Below are 22,414 nucleotides of genomic sequence, written 5' to 3' on the forward strand. Positions count from 1 at the left end.
CAAAGAACAACTCAGGTAATTATTTGTCCTCCCAAAATATTTGGAACATACACTTGGCAGGCCTCAAGGTAGTGTTCACTATGATTCTTCCAGTCCTAGGCGTTTATCCCCATCTTTGGGAAAGAGACACCTTCAGTGTCAAGGGCTTTTAGCTTTTAGAGCTCTGCAGTGTGTACTTGTAAAAATATGTACAGAGATGATTATCAGAGCACAGATCTTATGCTAAAGGTGAACACAAGAGCATTGATCAATCTCCCAACTTCATAACATTTTAAATGAACAATGAATATGTATTATTATCATATCTGATAAAAAATAAGCTGAATTTTTTTTTTAAGTCTGTCAGGTTGTTTTTGTTTTGTTTTTTTTACTGATAGTATATGAGCCTGGGGCCTCATCAGATTTGATTCCATTGAAATATATTTCTTGGAGGAAAAAACATCCTATGCATCTTATATAAGTCTGTAGTCAGCTATAATGGTTAATGTGCAGCCTCCCTTGAAAAATCTGTTTTACAAGCAAAATGTTGACACAATTTTAATTATAGCACTCAAGTGAGCACTGTTATAATTTTTAATTTCCCTCTATGGTAACATTTTCATTGTTCTGGTAGAACAAAATGCTCTGATCCTGAGTCCCTAGCTTCTGGTGCTTTTGGATTTTATGAGAACATTGTCTTTTTGAACTGAAATTTTTTATTTGGTCTCAGGGAAGAGAATGTGACTATAAGATTTGGTGCATCTGTTTATTAGTGTATAATAAATTTCCTCTCTATAGCTGTCATTATTCTAGTTTAATATGTCATTATTTGGATCTTACATGACTCACGTTGAAGGGTGAGTCTCAATACCTATTCACTTACATTAGGGGAATGTTCTCATTTTTAATCTAAAGAAACTGTATGTAACATTAAAAGGATATCATGCTAAAGTTTTGTGTTTATTAGATTTCAAGGCATTTTAAAATAACGTATAAAATAGTGTACTTTAATATATAACAGTCACTGAACTTCCCTTGGAGGCATAAGTTAGAAGATAAAGAGCACATGCAATACTCTGTTTAGAAGGGGAAATTCTCTCTGTGCTTTGTCATTCATTCTGTTAAAACACGTTCCTTGGCTTCATACCCCTTGTTGCCCAAGAGTTCCTTAACATGCCCTGCTTTTTGGTAGAGGTTCAGGAGAGACGGTCGGTTATGGATTTGTTCCTGCGCCCTTCCTTTGTCCCTTCTGAATTTGCAGAAGTGTGAAATTTATGCTGCCTTTTGGGCGGGCACTGAAGGGAGACTGGTGCCCTGGCTTATCTCAATAGGATGACAAGACTGGCATGGATATAGACAGTTGTGCCTTCCCAGCATGGGCTCCTGTTCAAAGGAGGGCTCAGTGTGCACCTTCAGCAAAGCTGTCTGCAACCAGATTTTAAATAGGAGAATAATAATAGCTGCCCCCGACCAAGGGGCAGAATAAGGCTAAGAGGAATATACCAGTCATTGCTTACTCAGCTCTGCCTGATGAGTTCTGTCATAAGAACATCCTTTTCGGTGAAAAAGAATATTTGTGGACCAAGACAAAGACATAGCTATTACTTTTAGACAATGTCATGAGGACTTTATCTTTTGTTAGTGTTGCTTTAAGAGATTTGGTAATTCATCTGATGAGAACCCGCTTTTTAAGGGTACTTGAATATATATATATTTGCGAGGTATAAAGACACTTCTGTGGAAGAGTGCATTGATGGGCATTTTTGGATGTGAGATGGACTTCACAATTAACCTACTTCCTGAAAAAGTGTGGGAATAAGATTTTTATTGTTTCAGCAATACTTTGAAGTTATGTTATATAGTACATACATTTGTGGACATAGGCAATCAGAGTTAGACTTCAAAACACCCACTTCCTTAAAAGGACCAGGGATTTTAGATTTCAAAACAACAGCTTCTGAGTGTGGTCAACGTGGATAAGAAAAGAATTTAGATCACAACTTGATAATGTTAGGAATATAATATTTGTTCATATAATTGTTATATTTGTGAAATACATTAGAGTAAATTGCTTATTTTAATTGAACTAGAGCATTTGTAGAATTTAGGATTACATACAAGTATATTTAGGATTATATGCATCACATATTCTACTCTGTAGAATAGCAATCAATGGGGATATGCTGAGAAAACTGAAGGGAAGGGATTACTTTTTCCATATATTTTTGAGCCAGGTTTAGTTAACAAGGAATAGCCTAGAATTAAAATACATGTTCCCATAAACAGTGAAATGTGTAATTCAGGACTCAAGACATGTCCTTTCCCCTAGATATTTGTTCTTTAATTACAACTCTGTAATTGGTATCATGAAATATATGCTCTTTATTTCTGAAGTAATCCATAGGTGAGGCCCATTGAATAATATTGTCAACATATCTTGAAGCAAAACATACTTATTTTAAAAACAGACCTTATCTTCCAAATTTAGAGAATATGGAAGTTATGTTTGGACTTGAGTGCGTTTGCCCAGATTTGATCTTGAAATAATTATTGATGGAAAAAAATGACAAAGCAATAATTTAAAAAATACATTGTACAATTTAAAAACTCGGTTTCTCATTCCAGTTTTTCCACTGATTGGTTGCATGACATAGGTTAAGTCAGTCAACTTATCTGGATTTGTTTTCCATTTATAAAATTGAGAAGTTTGAGCCAAATGGACTCTAAAGTTTCTTCTTGCCCAAATACTTTATTATTTAAAAGACGATAACGCTCACTGCATTGGTGGTAAGAATCTCAAATAGAGGTGACCAATATCAAGCATGTGTGGAATGAAGACAAGGGCTTACATATCTAAGTTTAGTGCACAGCATGCCACAAGATGGAGTTGTGAGAGCTTATGAAGGCCTTACAAGAAAGCCATAAAAATGAGATAGTAAAATAAAAACTGAAAAACCGAAGCCTGTGATAAGTAAATACATATACATGAAGGAATAAAAGAATTGATACTGTTTGTCTAAGATATAAGAAATAGCCTAAGAATAGTTGTAAAGAGTTTTCCATTTATGCAACAAATATTTATCACCAACCTCCTCCAGGCACTGTTCTTATCAAAGATCTGAGGATGAGATGAAGTTAGATGAAGGTGTAGCGAATGCTCCTTTTGGGAAGGAACAATTATCCACTGTGGTTAGATGAATTGAGTCAGGCAGGGTGTGTGGGAGATCCCTGCTGTACTTGGAAGAGATGATGGTTCCCTGTGTTTCAGGTGTTTAGGAAACATCTTGCTTAACAGCCATGTATTCTAAACACTCTCAGTAGTGCCCTCCCAAACTGAACCTGTCATTTCTTTTCCACTCTTGCTGGCTTTGTTACCAGAGAGGTGGGAGATAAGACTTTGACTCTGTGACCCATTTTCTTCCCCATTAAATGCTAGAGTTGAGGGTGATGGGGATATCAGTATGCCAAAATAAATTGATAGAGTAGGATTTCAGTCTCCCCTGAGCTGTGCTTTCTCAGTCTAATGTCATTATTTTAAAAGCCATAGGTTCCTAGAAGAACCTTTTTCAAGTGTAAGCACCAAAATGCACCACAGTGCTGTCATCTTTGGGTTCCATGGTGCCCCAATGATGACTCAGCCTTCTGCTTTCTGTAGTCGCTAAGCCCCTTAAGTGGGCTCCAGGATTTTCTCCAGCAGCCCCGCAGTGAACAGTGCTCTGGTGAGGTTCACAGTGTCGAAGTGATTTCAAGTCGCTTGTTGTTTTGAATTTTCTTTGCCATTTCTTTCATTAAATGAATGAGCAAGTGATCCATGGTTTCAGTGGTTCTTCTGCTTTATGTTATTTTGAAAGTAAAAACAGAGCACAGTAACACTTTTATATGGATTTACTTATTACAAAATCAAAAGTGCATGGTGTTTATATGACTTGATGTTATCAGAATCAGCTATTGGTTTATAAACCCGACAGAAACAAAGTCTCAAAACATACTATCTTACCCACAATGTTAAGCTAATTAAATGTCCTGTATCTTAGCTAAAGCGTTACTTACACTTCATTAGATTTATACCTTCTTAAATTTGAAAAACAGACTTAATTTACTTTAATAAAGAAGCAACTTGTCCTAATGGACAGAACAGTTAATGCGGCTTTGCAAAGTAACCCGATTCAGACAGTTTAGTAGGTGAACACTGTTTCATGAATGGAAGTCTATCTAAACCCTTCCTATTCGAAGTGTGGTCTTTCCTATTCAAAGTGTGGTCCACGGACCAGGGAGTATGCGCTACCCAGGAGCTTGTTAGAGATGCAGACACACCATCTTCCCCTCTCCCAGCTACTGAATCAGAGCCTGTATTTTGACTAGAAAACCCAGGTAATTCGTGCACATGTTAGGTTTGAAGTTGGTGGCAGGATGGTTTGTTGTAAATTATATTCACTTTTGATCTGGAAAAAAAAATAAACCTAACAAGTTTGGATGACTTGTTCATTCTAAAAATATTAATAAATGATAAAGGTGTGAACATTATATAAAGTCTGTGAGAAATTAGAAATGAGGAAATGAGATGCAAATTATCCCAGAAAATACAAACTAATGTATATACACAAAATATTCTGTAATACATAGTATTTGGGGAAATTTGAACATGGAATGAATAGTGATACGTGTGACCTGGGGTGGTAGTAGACAGAAAGCCAGAAACTCATCGATAACAGATCATAGTGGTCACTGTTCCATTGACAATTTGATTTGTTAGAGATTTCCTTAAAAACAGAGTGTAGAGGCCGGGTTCTGTGGCTCAGCCTGTAATCCCGCGCCTTTGGGAGGCTGAGGCGAGTGGATTGCCTGAGCCCGCTGGTTCGAGACCCACCTGGGCAGCGAGACCTCATCTCTACATAAATAAAAAAATCAGCCGGGCGTGGTAGCGCGTGCCTGTAATTCCGGCTACTTGAAAGGCTGAGGCGGAAGGATTGCCGGAGCCCAGCAGGTCGAGGCTGCGGTGGCCGGGAGCGGCCACTGCACTCCAGTCTGGGCGACAGAGTGAGACTCCAACTCAAAAAAAAGAAAAAAAACAAAACAAAACAGAGTGTGGTTGAGGCTTATGTACCTCTCATGCAGTTAGTGACACTTTGCTAGAAAGATAAAGATAAACCAGAGAGTGTTTGGAGATGGGCTGGAAGATTGATTATGGCATAGGAAGAACTGATTTATGAGGAGAGAGAAAAATAATTAAAGGGGCAGCACTGTACTATAAAGAGGCTATGGAGACACAAATCTCTATCTAATGTTTCCTGTATTACCTGTATGAAAGATGTAGAACCATAGGGATGTAAGGATGCCGAGAAACTGGTTATAGAGCAAAACAGGATCAGCTGGAATGACTTGATAAGATTAGGAGCAAGATCAAAGTTTAAGTTTCAGAAAATTTTACCTGGTGCATAAGAAATTACCTTGAGCAGGATGACTTTATCCCTGACAACTTCTGAAAGCACGTGGGCAAAAGGTGGAAAATCATTTATCAAGTTGTTGCATGATCTCCTTGGAAAAAATTAGAACTTCGATTTCTTGAAAATTCCAAGATTAGAGTGGAGAAAATCCAGGATGCTGCATGTGGAAACTTTCTTCTCTTCTGGCAGAGCCTGGTGATTAATGAGTGACATTTTTCTTTTGTAGTATCTTTGATTATGGCAGATGTTACCACACACAGATAATTTTTTTCCATCAAGTTGGTATCTCATTTAAATAAAAAATGCTACCTTCCAGAAAGACATCTAGGAAGTGTCACTCAAGCGCCCTCCCTGGTTGTCTGCTTCCTTGGCACCCAGTAACATTCTTTTCTCATTTCTCTTCACTTTGTAATTCATTAAGAGATGCAATTCACGACATATCAGAAGTGAATCACTCCCTTCATTCACTGCATTCAGAAAGGTAAAAAGACAAGCCCAAAAGGCACCTTGACTTTGGAGCCATTTGTCAAATGGATGCAGAAACTCTTGAAGTCTGAAATCATCTAGTGCCTTAGAACGTTTAGTGATTCTTTTTTACCAGGATGAAAAACCAGCTTGTGTTTGCCAAGAAGCAATGATCCAAGAACACCACGTTTCCTTCTCCCTCCCTCAGTAGATGTCTTCTCACTAGTGAATCATCAGAGCAGGGATGCCCAAAATTATTTTTTCCTGCTGATTCCTTCAGATCCACATGTATATTGTCTGTAGGATCTAGTTGAATGCAGGTACTGCTAAGAATAGTATATATTGACTGCAAATGTCAGATTTACTTCTTTACGCTGGTGCATGGGAAGGTTTGCCAGACTTAAGTATTAAGTCACATTAATCGCATTACTTCAGGTGCTCTGTAAATCATGTGTTTTTTCATTGATGGTACTTTTTAAAATTACTGGTTGATTTTGTGACAATTTATGACAATATATCTGCTTTAGTTCTAAGCAATCTCTTTGCCCGTAGCCAAAAGTTCTTACTCCTTTCCTTCCTGAAAGAGATCTGGAAGAAGAAATTAAAAGGTTAGGATTATATTTTGCTGTATGTCCATAATACAAAATAATCTCTTCTATGTCCTATATTTATGAAAATGACTAACAAATTGCCAGCATCTTACATGTGCAAATAACAACTATCTTCAAGGTGAAAATTCACTTTTAAAATGTAATAGGTTACAATCTTATTTCTTCCCCTTGTGCACTGACTGCTATACCTACCAGAGCAGTGGGGGTGGGGGAGTTTTTTTTCTTTCTAAATCAGTCTACTAGTGTCATATTGATTTTCTCTCAAATACACCCTGTGGTCTCAGATGATCACATATTTTTCTTATGTTACTCATATTGATACAGCATCCTGGCTCATGGATTGACAGATTACTGGAGCTGTGCTGACAGTGTCCACTGTTGATATTTCCTGGTGGCAGAGTGTACGAAGTCTCTTATGCATGAAACATATTCTTTGAAAAGCAATTATTGTCCACCCCAAATGACTTCTTAATCCCCCATCAGTGTTGCTTCATTAGTGTTCCTAATCCCTACAGCAATGTCTCGAGTTCTTTTGTCTCTCTACCGATACAGGGAGAAAAAAGAAAGAAAAAAAAGTCCCTCACCTGAACATGCTCCAGTTACATTGTAAGAAGAATCGTATTATTATGTGTCTGGAAGAATACAGGTGGCCTTCCTATGTGGCATTGCTTTTGCTCTTTCTTTCTCAGCTGCATATCTCTGCTCACCTCACTTTCCTCTGTTTCAGCTAGCCGTGAGGTGGTTGGAACACAACTGCCATTTCCAGTACATGGACGAGCTCTTGCAGTACATTCGCTTTGGCCTCATGGATGTGGATACTCTCCACACAGTTGCCCTGTCTCACCCCCTCGTCCAAGCAAGCGAGACCGCCACAGCCCTGGTCAACGAGGCCCTGGAGTACCATCAGAGCATCTATGCCCAGCCCGTCTGGCAGACTCGCAGGACCAAACCACGGTTCCAGTCAGACACTCTGTACATCATCGGTGGGAAAAAACGTGAGGTCTGTAAAGTCAAGGAACTTCGGTACTTCAATCCTGTTGATCAGGAGAATGCTCTCATAGCTGCCATTGCCAACTGGAGTGAGCTGGCTCCCATGCCCGTGGGAAGGAGCCACCATTGCGTGGCAGTCATGGGGGACTTCCTGTTTGTGGCAGGAGGGGAAGTCGAGCATGCCAGTGGCCGGACATGTGCCGTGAGGACTGCCTGTCGCTATGACCCCCGCAGTAATTCCTGGGCAGAGATCGCACCCATGAAAAACTGCCGGGAGCATTTCGTGCTGGGTGCCATGGATGAATACCTCTATGCGGTTGGGGGCAGAAATGAACTGCGCCAGGTTCTGCCTACAGTGGAGCGATATTGCCCCAAGAAGAACAAATGGACTTTTGTTCAGTCCTTTGATCGATCCCTGTCGTGTCATGCTGGATATGTGGCTGATGGTCTTCTATGGATATCAGGTAGAACGTGCCTCATTTGTTGGCTTTTTTAAAAAACGCTTTCATGGTGGTAAACGTTTCAAAGTCAAGCTTTGCTAGTGTGGCTTTGCGTAATTGAAAGATTGAGTCAAGCATGCCAGTTTGGCTACTTAACATTCATTTATTGAGCACCTACTCTAGAGAACAATGTAACTGGATATAATGGGCCTTTCTGTGACTTTCTGAGTGATTAGTGGAGTAAAAATTCAAGGTGGAGATGAATGGTCCATCACACTCATTTTTCTACCAAACCCTCTGCTGTCTGCTCTTGATTATTCATGAATTGTATTGTTCGACTTGTGGTGTATCTAGGTGATTTGCTGCTGCTTTCCTCCTTGACTGCCTGCCTGGGAGCCATTTCATCAAAGACAAGCAGGAGAAGTAAAAGCCCAGCAAATTCATTTTGCTGGGTGTAGCAATTAATGGGTAAAAAATAATAATTATATATATATATATATTTATATATCTCTCCAGGTAATCTCTATGCTGTTAGTTGAGGGAAGGGATTTAAGTAACGAAAATAAAGCTTTTAGCCGGGCTCAGTGGCTCAGCCTGTAATCCCGCGCCTTTGGGAGGCTGAGGTGAATGGATTGCCTGAGCCCGCGGGTTCGAGACACCTGGGCAACTTGGCGAGACCTCATCTCTACAATAAATCAAAAAATGAGCCGGGCGTGGTAGCATGTGCCTGTAGTTCCAGCTACTTGGAAGGCTGAGGCAGAAGGATCGCCGGAGCCCAGCCGGTTGAGGCTGCGGTGGCCGGGAGCGGCCACTGCACTCCAGTCTGGGCGACGGAGTGAGACTCCAACTCAAAAAAAAAAAAAAAAGAAAGAAAAGAAAGCTTTTGTATTATCTTTGGTAGTAGTAACTCATGCCATTCTAATCCTTCATTCCTATTTAAGCTCTCGTTCTTACTGACTATTTGGGGGTACAGTTCGATCTCTATTTTACCTTTTTGTCTTTTCTAGTAACTTTTTGATTATGGAAAAGGAGTGAGATTGGTGTGATGTACCCATACACCTGGCTTCAACACTTGCCTATGTGCACTTTGGCAGTCTTGTTTCATCCTCACCCACTGACCCCTTCATGCTCCTCTTGGCTGCCCTTTTGCTTCTACCAAAGGAGTCTGTAAGGCATATGTTATCAACATCATGTTACCAACCTGTGGTTTCAATTCCTATTACTGAGAAATGCCTGAAGTGTTTGCCTTTGAGAGGTTTGCCTATCAGGGAAGGAAGTTGCATCTGCTCTCAGCTGGAAGATACTCAGCTGGTAACCCAAATGGCACTTGTTGGATTTCTGTGTCATCGAGGACAACGAGGAAGAGAAAGTCAAATAACTTAAATATGAAGGATAACTTTGATATTTGTACTTAGAAGGAAAAAAAAAATCACCTTTAGGTATACCTGCAAAGCTTTCTTAGCTTTCCTGAATAAACATCTCTAGTTTTTTAACACTTGCTCTGACAAAATTCTCCCTTTCATTTAAAAGAAATTTGTGGGACTCTGTCTGTTTATTCTGCTGTCCTCAGTAGCCAGGAAGATAGTCACCATCTCAGCTTTTCTGGGTGTTGCCTTAATTATTGGCAATACACTGATTTTTATTGACGAAAGCTAGCTTACATCAGGGCTTAAGTCCTCGATAAATTAATTAATTAAGTTAAGACAAGGACTAAGGAAGAGGATAGAGGTAAACCCAACAATTATTGGTCCAATATACCCAATACCGTTAGAAATAAGCGTGTCTGTTAGTATAGGTAGATATAGTCAAACAAATTAAAACCTCATTTATCTAATGAGTATTCTTTTTCTTTAAATATACTGTATAGTTAAACAGTTTTTTTAAAAAAACTACTTAGATGATGTCCTGTTAGCTTTGCTGAAGAAACTTCAAACTAGGCAACAAATAAGTCTTTGCGGATAAAAATTAACAGATCTGTCCTTAGATAACAAAACAATGATGAATTTATGAAATCAATGCAATTTATGTTTTCTCCCAATTTTCATTTCTTCCATTGACTCATTTAGTTTCATATATTGTTAATGTACTATATTCCTAAATTTGGCATTACATTTTCTAAATTTTGTATGAGTTTTTCATACATATTTTCATAAATATTCCTCTCTTTTTTGGGGCTGTAAAATTAGCTTGTAAAGATTGCTGGAGCTTCCCTTACATAGTCTTAACGATATGACCACTTAATTCCTTCTTCAGGGAGGCCTTAAGAAAGTAAGAAGCTCATCTTAGAGTAACTAGATCTGTCATCCTGGTATCAAGCTGACTTCCCTTTCAATATGGGTCTATATGTTTCCTTTTGCATTTTGTTAAATCTATCAACTTATTACAGGTCTTATTGCTGTCTCGCTTTGTTTTTCTCCTACTGTGAAAGGAAATACATTTCCTTTGTTCTTCTTTTGTACGAATGTATGCTGCCTGTGTTAACCACACTTGATGAAAACAATCACAATTTTCTCAGGTTTGTTTCTCCCTACTGTGTACTCGAGTTGAGAAACTCACTTTGCTGTGTACAGTACAATAACTTTAATTGGAAAGAAGAGGAAATCGCCAGTGACATTTCCAATACCTTCAGTCATCTGACGCTTTCCTCAGGCCCAGCTTATAATAAATCAATTGTGAATCTAACCATGAATAGGGAGGGGCGACTAGGTTTGCTAATGGGCCCCTTAAGACAAAGACAGGTATATTTCACCCTGCCTATCACTGATTTAGAAGTATAACCTGATTTACTGGAGCGGATGAAAATGTTAGAGGCCATTTCTTATCCTTTACCCAAATTATCAAGTATTTCCAACTTAATTGATAGAGGATTGAGTCATTGCCATCCTTCTGGTATTTTGCAAGCTTTGCCTATGGTGGAGGTAGTATGAATTACAGAATGTGGATCTGTTCCACAGAACACAAAAGGAATGTTTCTTTAGAGAGCCAATGTTTCCAGCATGCTCACTCCCTCCCCATCTCCTGCTCCCTTTTCTGTTCATTTTGGAGTCAGGACATCTTGAAATCTGTCTATAGTTTTTAACATGTGACAAGCAGAGAGAAATTCAGCAAATCAGGCTGTATGTATATACCCATTAGCATTTAATTTAAGATGTTAGAGATGGTGAGATTTTACAGGCTCCTGTAGTGTTTGACATTGTGACCCAATTCACAAATATTCCATACCATTTCAATTTGAAATTCACAGTACAGTACTGAAGTAAATAAGCATTAAATATCTTACAGCTGTGTTTTAAACTATATGTTCTCTGTTGCAAGGCATAGTTGGTGAATTACAGAAAAGATTCTTTTCTTTTTTGTGAGGGAAAATTAATCCTGAGCTCATCTCAAAGTACGGCTTTTTTTTTTTTTTTCATTTTTATCAAATGGCAGCAAGATAATGAGAGGCTAACCACAAAATTAGTGTTTTAAAACTATAAAAATGAGACATGCTATTGCATTTACTCGAAAGCAACATTTGGTGCTTTCTTGAATCTCCTGGTGAATGCTACATCCTTATAAGGTATAGTGCTGGAGCATAGAAAAATAAGATTAATTCAGAAAACACAATACACTTCCTGCCCTCTAAAAGCTGACCATCAAGGAGTTTTTCTGATGTTTCATTATTGAAAGAACATTTGTTAAGGCTTCTTTAACTCCCTAGAAGCTATGTGTATTTTCATCTTGATTAAATTTATATGAAGTGTGCATTACCTCATGTTAAATAACTTTAATTTATTCGAACCTACTAAATGGACTTTTTTATTCTTTTATTTTATTCTTTTATTCATTAAAATTAAAACAATGGGCTGGGCTCAGTGGCTCAGCCTGTAATCCCATCACTTTGGGAGGCCGAGGTGAGTGGATTGCCTGAGCCTGCAGGTTCAAGATCAGCCCGGGCAACTTGGCGAGACCTCATCGCTACAATACATCAAAAATTAGCTGGGTGTGGTAGCGTGCACCTGTAGTTCTGGTTACTTGGAAGGCTGGGGCGGAAGGATCACCGGAGCCTAGCAGGTGGATGCTGGGGTGGCCGTGAGCATGCCACTGCACTCCAGCCTGGGCGATGGAGTGAGACTCCAACTCAAAAAAAAAAAAAATTTAAACAATGTAAAATTTCATTAACATTTCAAAAATATTGTTGATCTATCTGTGCAGATATTGTTCTACTTGCATCTAAAAAACTATATACGATATATTGGGGAGTAACAGCAGGCATGGCAGAGGCTCGGGTGTGACACACGGAGATCACAGACTGTGGTCACACACGCACAGGTGAAACTTGCCTCGCCTCTTACCAGTCATAAGACAGACGCTGAGCAAAGTTTCTAATCTCCTGTTCTGGGACAGTGCTGGACCACCACATTAGAGCTTAGTAGAGGGAGCAGACTTTTGTGTGATAATTATATGAGGGGTGATCCAAAAAAACCCAGAATTTATTTATAAAAAATTTCACATTTGTTCTTACATATTTAAGCTTCAGTCACCTTCAAACTACTCTCTGTTTGATGCAATGCACCTATTAAGATGCTTTTCCACTGCTCAAATCCGTTTTTGAACTCATCCATTTTGATGCCTTTTAGTGCTTCTACCGTTTTTTGTTTTACCTCTTCAACATCAGCAAAACATTCCTCTTTTAGGACTTTTTCATCCAGGAAAACAACAAAAAAAGTCGCTCAGGGTGAGATCGGGGGAAATAGGAAGGGTGGGGAAGGGGGATCGTGCTGCTTTTTTTTTGTTTGTTTTTTTTTGAGTCGGAGTCTCATTCGGTTGCCCAGACTGGAGTGCAGTGGCAGCTCCCGGCCACCGCAGCCTCGACCTGCTGGGCTCCGGCGATCCGTCTGCCTCAGCCTTCCAAGTAGCTGGAACTACGGGTGCGCGCTACCACGCCCGGCTCATTTTTTGATTTATTGTAGAGCTGAAGTCTCGCCTGCCCAGGCGGGTCTCGAACCCGCGGGCTCAGGCAATCCACTCACCTCAGCCTCCCAAGGCGCGGGATTACAGGCTGAGCCACCGAGCCTGGCTGGATCGTGCTGTTTTTAATCAAAACCTCCTGAACACTCAGCATGGTATGGGCAGGTGCTGTCATGGTGGAAGAATCAGTCACCTGTTTGTCACAACTCAGGATGTTTCTTTCATAAATTGTGACACAACCTTCTCAAAACATCCAGATAAAAAACTTGGTTTGACTGATCCAGAGGAACAAATTGAGTGTACTACAAGAGACCTGCCCTCCAGAAGATAATTCCGGTTTTTTTGTGGTTCCCCGGTATCATAGCATGTGGTGCTGTGATGATACAAGTCTTTCCGAGGTACAGAAGCCGTACAAAGCAGGGAGTAACTATTGCAGGGGGCATAAGAGGTAGCACCTCCAGCCTAACTTGGCCCCAGGTCCACTGGCTACTTTCTGCCATCCAGGGACCTCTCCCTGTCCTCATGCTTGAACATCACAGTCCAGTCATTCCAGTAATTTTCTTGCCCTCTGGCAAACACACGATGTTGGACAAACCCACCGCTACCCTTGGTCTGTGCCTGTCCCTCAGCAGCTCAGCTTGTGGGAGGAGAACAATGAGCAGGAGGGCTTTATGGCATAAACTCAGCTCAACACACACAGTGGCACTCCCAGCCCTCTCTGTGCCCTTTTGCTACTCTCACCCCTTTCCTTCATTGTTGCCCATGACCTCACGTTCCTCAAACCCCTTCCTCTCAGACTCAGAGAGAAAACCTTGCCTTTGGTTTCTCAGAACAAATGTAAGCGAGATCATAGAAGGCCAAGCACAGTGGCTCACACCTATCATCCCTCTGGGAGGCCTAGGAGGGAGGATTGCTTGCGTCCAGAAATTCAAGACCAGCCTGGGCAACATAGCAAGACACCGTCTCTATTTAAAAAAAAAACAAAAAACTAAGCCTGGGGCACACACCTGTAATCCCAGGTACTCGGGAGGCTAAGGGAGAAGGATCGCCTGAGCCTAGGAAATCAAGGTTGTGGGGAGTCACGATGGTGCTACTGCACTGTATCCTGGTAGACAGGGTGAGACTCCAACTCAAAAATTAAAAAATTAAAAAGGAGTAGAAGGCAGAGAGTGTAAGAAGACACATGGGCATGAGATTGTCTAGAAAGGGCAGAAGTCTGAGAAACACCAGCAGGGAGGGTGCAGGGTGGGGAAACTAAGGAAGGAACCTGAGAAAGGGGCAAAGGGTAGGTGAGGGCTGTTCAATACTATAGGATATCAAGGTCCAAAATGTTTCCACTGCATGTTTTAATCAGGAAAAGTTTAGTGAAAGCAGTTTCAGGGGGATGGAAGAAGGTGGAAACTAGAATACAGTAGTTTAGGTGAGATTAGAAAGTACAGACTACCTTGGCACAAAGTTGGGGTTAAGGCTGTCTTAGTCTAATACTCTTAAATCCATCCGCTGAGTCTGAGCTCATGAGACAACTTCTCAGTTATTATCTGGCTTCCTGTACACACCAACATACGGGGGGGGGCAAAAAAAACCAAAATTATCTTTGGAGGGCAAGCCTCTTGTATTACAGGCTTCCCCCACTAGGTATGTTCTAGGAATCCATTGACATCAGTATACCAGCTAGCATTGTGAGAGACTGTGTTCAGCTTCAGTGAATTGTTTTTTTTGGAGATTCTTTCACCATGTTTGCCCATTTCTTGATGGATGATTTATGAGCACACCTGCCCACACTGTGCTGAGTGTTCAGTGGTTTTTGACCAAAAATCGCAGGCCCCATCCTCCCTATTCACCCAGTCTCACCCTGAGGGACTTTTTTTTGTTTCCCCGAATAAAACAAGACCTCAAAGGGAAATGTTTTGCTGATGTGCAAGAGGTGAAACAAAAAACGATAGCATCACTAAAAAGCATCAAAACTGGCGAGTTCAAAAACTGTTTTGAGCCATGGAAAAAGCACCTCACTAGGTGTATTGCATCAAACAGAGTACCTTGAAGATAACTGAAGTTTAAACATGTAAGAATACACAATTTTTTATAAATAAATTCAAGATTTTTTTGGGGGTGGTCTCCTCATATAAAAAGAGAATGTGCTACTTCTAAGTATACACATATTGTAGTCCGTATAATTACCACATTTTTTTCATTATAAATTAATAAATCGTATTTTGGCTTTAGGAAGAAAACAGAAGGCTAGGAAGGAAGAGAGGGAAGTTTTGCTTAGGAAAGAGAGTAGCTAGAAGGGGGCATCCAGGGTTAAAGGAGGGATTTGTGTGGGAAAGAGAGAGTGAAATCAAGGGGTAGGGAAGAGGGATATCCGTTTGATTGGCAAATGCTGCGCACATCTCCCAGGTACCAAGAATGACTTTGGGTCCTGAGGATGCAACGTTGGCAACAGACGTGGCGTTCTGAACAGCAGGAGAGAGTCAGACAATTATGGGTGTGCACCTAGGTAAGCTCACAGGTGAGGGGTAGGAACCTGACGCGGTCCCTAGTTGATGGATTCACGTGAGAAACAGGCATACTGAGATTGTGCCCTGTCGGGATGAGGTAGAGGGACCAGAAGAGACTGACCTTGGAAAGAAGAAAGAGAGCAGGAATTGACAGGTGAAAGAAAATTAGGTATTTAGAACCCACACTAAGCTTGGAAGCCACTCATCATGATAGCCTTGTGTGCACATGTGTGTCCTGATCCTTGGTGGTGCTCAGAAGAGAATTGGAGAAGGCAAATCTTTGGAGTCACTCATGACAGAAGGCTTTTAGGCTGGGAAAAGCCCAGAGGATCCTCCTGGAAAAAGTTCAGCAAGATCCCTGATTGCTGAGAGTCAGGGCTGACAGGAGAACCATGTGTGTTGTGGGTGTAAATATGTAAGAGAGGACCCATCTCTTGTCCTTCGAGACAGCTGCCACATGAGGAATCCACCTGCCTGGTAGAGGTTTGAAGCTGGTAAACTTGACGTATCCACTTAAAAGTTTCTAGTGAATGGGAATGTCCATGAAGAGTTCAATCTTTGTTGCTTTAGATTCCAGCAACCAGCTTCCCCAGCAGTTTTGCTTTTCTTCACTTGTGCCTCAACCTTTTCTGCCCCCAATCTGAAAGAGTTGAAAACAGAGCCTCTAGAATACTAAACTGAGATGGAAGCCAAATGGAAGTGTGCTGTTCCACCAATGTTTGTTTGTTTGTTTGTTTATAGAGACAAGGTCTTGCTATGTTGTCCAGACTCGTCTTGAACTCCTGGGCTCAAGAAATCCTACCTCCTCAGCCTCCGAAAGTGCTGGGATTGCAGGCATGAGCCACCGTGCCTGGCCTCCACCAAAGCTTTTTAAAGACGTCAACAATTTGAAGAAAAGAATGCAATAAGATTGCGCGAATTCTCCAAACGATAATGCTTTCATCCTAAACTAATATGTGTATCTTAAGAAAAAGTGCTACTTCTTAGGTATACAATGTGATTGTATATCATCACGTTGCTGCCGAGGGGGTTAAATAACTCCCCAGATCACACAGCTGATATTTGACAGAGGTAGAATTTGAGCACTGTGCCTCTATTTTTTAAAACTATGCAGGTATTTGTTGTTTATCACGACAGCGAGGGTCTGAAAAACAGACTTATGTAAAAAGAACTCAAATGACCAGACTGGAAATAAATGATACGCTGGAGAATCACGAAGCCTGGAGATTTGATTAGAATCAACAGCCGTTGATGTCTTTAGTTGCTGAATTGTCCATCTTTCTCAGGACACAGAACTGAGACACATAATGTCTTCTTTTTTGTGGTTCCACAAGTTCAGTTTCTAAAACATAAACAGCAACGTAAAGGTAAAATGTAAAAAAGAAACTTAGTGATAAAATGGAACATTTTTAAATACGTTAGATTAGAAAGTTGTTTTCTGAAATGATTATGTATTAGAGTATAGGAGTCTAATGGCATTTAAAATTGGTAGCTTAAGTGGTTAAAAAAAAAAGTCCAAATCATCATCTCCAGAACTCTTCTCTAAAGAATTTTTTTTTTTTTGAGTTGGAGTTTCACTCTGTCGCCCAGGCTGGAGTGCAGTGGCACACTCAGGGCCACCCCAGTGTTGATCTGCTGGGCTCCTGAGATCCTTCCGTCTCAGCCTTCCAAGTAGCTGGAACTACAGACATGTATTACCACTTACAGCTAATTTTTAAAAATTTATTGTAGGACGAGGTCTTGCCAAGTTGCCCTGGACTGGTCTTGAACCCATGGGCTCAGGCAATTCACTCACCTCAGTCTCCCAAAGTGCTGGGATTACAGGCTGAGCTGCTGACCCCGGCCTAAAGAATGTAATTAAAGGCTAGAGGGAGATTTAAAAAATCCATCAAGACACAGGAAAAACAGGACATAAAAAACAAACAGAGGTGACCTTGAGAGCTTGACCCTGTTGGGAACATGCTGAAATCTTTGGAGGCAGGATTTCAACTTGCTATGGAATGAGGAATGGATGCTAGAGCGAATTGTATTGTGATTTTTAAAGGGCAGGTGAACCTGGTTGACATCTGCATTGTGGTAGAATTTACCACCATTTTTTCATTTTACTTATTTAAAACAGCACATGGTACACACTTTACATATTTCTGAGTCTCAAGTTTGTACCTGTTCACTCTAGATGACATAAATATAACAGGTGTTTAAGTGTGGCAACCCTGTCTTTATAGATATTTTGTAAATTTGCAACTTTCTTTGCAAGTTTTGAGTATATTAATTACCCATACATTTGTGTGGGTGCCTCAAGTATGACAGAAATAATATGGATACTAGTTTTAATTTAATGCATGGATTAAGCATGCTTCTATTCAAGATGCTAATTTAGTAGAAAGACTCTTGGCTGTAATTGTTTATGAAGTATTATATACATCTCGAAAATATGGACAGTGTAATGTCATAAAAATAGATAATAAAATGTTTATTTATGCATTTATTATAAATATTCCTATAGTGTCACATTTATCAAGGGCTAATGATGAGTTTAGCTCTGTAAACAGTGACTAATATGGATTCACACTTAATGCTAAGTTATTCTTTAGATAATTAAATATGAGTGTGAAGGTTTAAACTTTTGAGAATTGGAACAAGTTTATGGAGGAGAAACTTAAATGATGAAAGAGGGAAAAAGCCCTTGGACACCTATATAAACTGACTAGGAATTCTCGTTATTAGAACAAAATTACAAGAAATCTGTTTCAGACTACAAAATTAATTCATTTATTAATTCACTATTCTGCACATAGCCATCTGTATCTTTTGATGGAAATGGTAAGAAATTTTGATAAGCAAATGGCTATAGTATTGCAGTAAACTTCCCTTTATGAACTGCCTCTGTGCTACACACTCTGGTTCATCCAGAAGGTGTCATCATCTCCATTTGCATATAAGGAACCCAAGCTTGACTGTGTTAAATGACTCCCCCCCAAGGACACGGTCATAAAGGAGCCCACGTTAATGTCCTACCCCGTCCTGAAATTTTTCCCCTAGACTAGCGTCAGCTGGTTACTGCAGGCCTCTGAGGCAGTTGCAGAGAACTTGAGGTAGTCTTCCTCGATCCCGAATTCCAACCTGGAGCATGCTTCACCCTCTGAGAGCATGGAGGTAGATCTGCCTCCTGTTCTGTCCTGGCTGTGCACTAACTAGCACTGTATTAGGAAACACGGGCATCTGCTACTGGAGTTTAGTGTAGGACTTTCTATTTGTCAACAGAGGTGTTTTCTGTCCTTGAAAAAGAAAAATTAGCAGAGCCCTCAGACCTGACCTACTCTGACCAAAGTATGGTGAGATCAGTTTTTCTTTACACTCTATTTTATGAGCTCTGTCGGTGTTAACTAGTTGTTGCTCTTGAGCACACTATGAGTTTGAGAGTCGGTGATCTCGGTAGCAGAGACAAAGCTTGTTTGTTTGGCAGTCACTTGTCATCCTCTCTCTGGTGTGCATTCATCCATTTGTCACAACATTTTGTGGGGAGTTGTACAGGGAAGCTTTAGAAAAATGCTTTACTCTTGTCTTGATGATAGAAAGCATTTCTCACTGCTGGTAGCATGGTGGTAACTTTTCATTCCTTCTGGCAGTTTTTAAAGACTTATTTGACTTTGGGGGATCCGGCAGTATATCGTTAAGTCACAGTTCAAAAGGATAAGGCAGGGTTGCTCATTTTCAATTTTGGCTGAAAAGTCTTAACTTTGACTGTGGCACTTCAAAGTTAGAGAAAACTTGGTTTTAAAAATGGATGCTGATACGAGGTGGCATATTTAATGACAGATGTATCTATAGAAAGCTGTTAAGATGCAGATTATCCCCCCTGGGGTGGGGGAGGGAGATCAAAACTGCCAATCTATAAAATATACTCGATAGAGGAAGGCATGGAGTCTATCTTTGCAAGTGCTTTGATTGCAGGGGACAGTATAGCAGCATGTGGCATCGTAACCCAGAGCAGACAAATCAGCTTGATGACTTTCAAAGCCAGGAATACTGCTGCAGGCAAGGGTACTCCAGTCTGGGAGAAATTAAAACATATAGAGACTGTTATTAATTCCATATCTATTTTTGTATAGTCAAATCTGTATGCAAATCCTCGGCATCTCATTTCAGCAGATTAATCTAAAAGTGAAGAGTGTTATGTGAAGGGAATGTAATGATAAAACTCTGCAAATGGGTAACACTGCTAAAGAAATACGGGCTGTGAACTTGGAGGCTTTTTGTCAATTTATTTTGTGTACTGAGAAGAAATGGTTTTTATGTATATGCTCATTTGTAAATGATTTCAAAGGGGAGCACAATAGAACTGACATCCCAGGTTTTCCTTCGCAGTCCTGCCGTGGCGAAACTTACAGCACTAGGTTTGTTGGGTACCTCCTGTGCTTTAACATTCCAGAGGTAATCAACCAAATAACTAACTGAGACTTTTATTTTTTTACTCCCAACTAGTCACCTAATAACTCATTTCTAAGCAGTGTCATGTGAGTGAAAATTTGCATGTAAGGGTAAGGAATCTAATTACTGAGCACAGATTAAGAAAAAAAAATGTATTATAGATGCATCTGTGGAAGATGGTAAACAAAAATTCTGAAGAGCATGGAGATAAATTTTGGATGCCCTGCTGGGGAGAGGGGATGTAATCGAGACATTTTCATCCATTGGTTGTACATTTAATCTATAATGGGCAGAGTCTGATACATATAGTAGTGTAAATATTTACAAATAGTGTCATAAAACAGATATTTTACTGCAGTAGATATTAATCCTGTCCCATATTTCTAAAACAAGCCGAGAAACTTTTGAAGCTTTAAGATAATGGGAGGAGCTTTGCCCTCTGTTTCCTTTCTGTTGGAGAAGTGATTGTAAGCAAGCTGGATATTAATCTGGTTGTTATGGCCCAGATCAAAGGCACTGGCAATTATTTTAACTCTGAAGACTTGTGAGGCCTCAAGATTTGATTATTTTTGTGTGCTTATGCTGAGAAAGTATTATTGAACATTCCAGTTTTAATCACATAATAAAGGGAAGGTTGGGAGTAAAAGAAAACACACTCCTGTATTTATTTTGACATCCATCTTGACTCTGTGTAGGCATCTCAGCCTCAGCTTTCTTAAGTGTGTTTTCTATTCCTTTTATTTCATTTTAGAAATGAGACGTTCAGTAAGAAATCCAGAGAAGACTTTCTTTGAGAGCAGGAAACTCATTTCTCTCTGTTCATTGTTGATTTTCTCTGCAGATAAAACTTTTGTTGAGCTTTACTTTACAATCTTGAATCTTCAAGCTTCTGGGGGAATTAAAAAATAGTCCTCTAGTTAATAATAGCCGTGGTCAATTACATGAAAGATATAAAATACCCTTATTGGGATTGAGTGAGAGTAAAGATTGGCCAGGACAGGCTCCCTCCCCTTTATTTACCCATTAGTATTGACTGATTATGCCAACTCATTAAAGATTAGGCACTCATCCTCTGCATTCTGGTTGACTTGACTCTTGGACATGGAGTTGATGGCGGTGACTTATTCAAAATTGAACTGACAAAGCAAAAATTGCGCCAGATAAAGTTAAGCAGGTAAAGAAGACTTTATTCAAGACAAAGTTAAGTGGGTAAAGAATGTTTTATTCAAGACAAATTCAAGACGACTGCAATAAGGGCAGAGAAATTAGAATGCAATTTGAAATCAACCACATCAAAACAAGAGGTTTTTGTTTGTTTGGCTGTTCAAATAATTGTTTGTTTTTCACTTCAACATGGGTATAGTTCTCTAAATTTAAAATGATATATTTTTTGTTGCCTATCATAAGAAATAATACATATCAGGCATATTATATATGTGTCTATAATATACACATTTCTTGCAACATCAGTCTATTTTGCCTTATTTTATTTATTAAAGGCATAAAATAATTACTTTGTACTAGGTACCATGCTCAGGACTCTACAAATACTGACTCACTGAATCTTCACCACAACCCTGTGAAGTAGGTTTGTGACTGTCACCATTTTTGTCATTTAAAAAAATGACAAGAACGAAAGACAGAAGGCTACATCTCTTTGTCAAGGTCACACAGATGGTAAGTGGTAGAGCCAAGCTTGGGAGGTCAGGCAGTCTGACTTCAGAGCCTCAGCTGATTCATCTTTTCTTTGCTACATGTGTACACTCAGAGTTATGTACAGAATAGCTGAGGAAAAGACAGCTTTGGAAGCTGAACAATGATAACAATATTTATTTTAGTATTCATTATTTTTTTAAAAACTGACTGCATTTACAGATTTTTCAGAAATTTAAGATCAGCAAATCTTTTGTTTTCTTTCAAAATTGGGGTCTTACTCTGTCGCCCAGGCTGGAGTGCAATGGCATGGTCACAGGTCACTGTAGCCTCAAACTCCTGGGCTTAAACTATCCTTGCACATCAGCCTCTAGAGAATCTGGGACTACAGATGTGTGCCACCACACCCGGCTAATTTTTTTTTTTACATTTTCTTTTCCTTTTTCCTTTGCCCTTTTGTGTTTTGTTTTTGTTTTTAATGTTTTTTTTTTTTTAAATGTGGGGTACAATTCAAATTAAGCATACAAATGGTCATCATACAGGTGAAGTTTGGTCCTCCCTTCAAACGACTTCACCTGGTTTGAGATCAGGTACTCTTATTAATGTTATGTACCCTCTCCCACCCTAGCAGTTTCTAGCTACTGCCAATCCCTCTCTTATAGTATTATGGTAAATATTCAGGGTCTGCTTATGAGTGAGAACATGTGACCCCACATCTTTAAAATAAATTTTTTTTAAAAAAAGAGAACCTGTGGTACTCAGTTCTTCACTTATGAGATAAATCACTGAGTATTATAGACTCTAAATCCATCTAAGTTACTGCAAAATCCATAATTTTTTCTTGTTTATGGCTGCATAATATTCCATTGTGTATATGTACCACATTTTTTTTATCTAGTCCAGTTTCAATAGGCAGCACGGCGGGTTCCATGTTTTGCTATTATAAATAGTGC

At 39.7% G+C, this 22,414-nt stretch overlaps 1 protein-coding gene across 4 annotated transcripts in view; it reads left to right on the forward strand.

Moving 5' to 3' along the window:
- KLHL32 (kelch like family member 32) overlaps positions 1-22,414 on the forward strand; it is a 112,632-nt gene that overhangs the window by 73,128 nt on the left and 17,090 nt on the right. For 2 of the 4 annotated variants that reach the window (XM_008062068.1, XM_021714455.1), the window contains one exon: positions 7,227-7,953. The exons of 1 other annotated variant lie outside the window; for it this stretch is intronic. In XM_008062068.1, the coding sequence (XP_008060259.1) occupies positions 7,227-7,953 (727 nt within the window). The remainder of the gene's footprint in view (positions 1-7,226; positions 7,954-22,414) is intronic. One more of the 4 variants, XM_021714456.1, reaches the window with a different exon arrangement.

Source organism: Carlito syrichta, unplaced genomic scaffold (genome assembly GCF_000164805.1).
Source record: "Carlito syrichta isolate Samal-C Ts95f unplaced genomic scaffold, Tarsius_syrichta-2.0.1 Scaffold305650, whole genome shotgun sequence".
Lineage (NCBI taxonomy): Eukaryota > Metazoa > Chordata > Mammalia > Primates > Tarsiidae > Carlito > Carlito syrichta.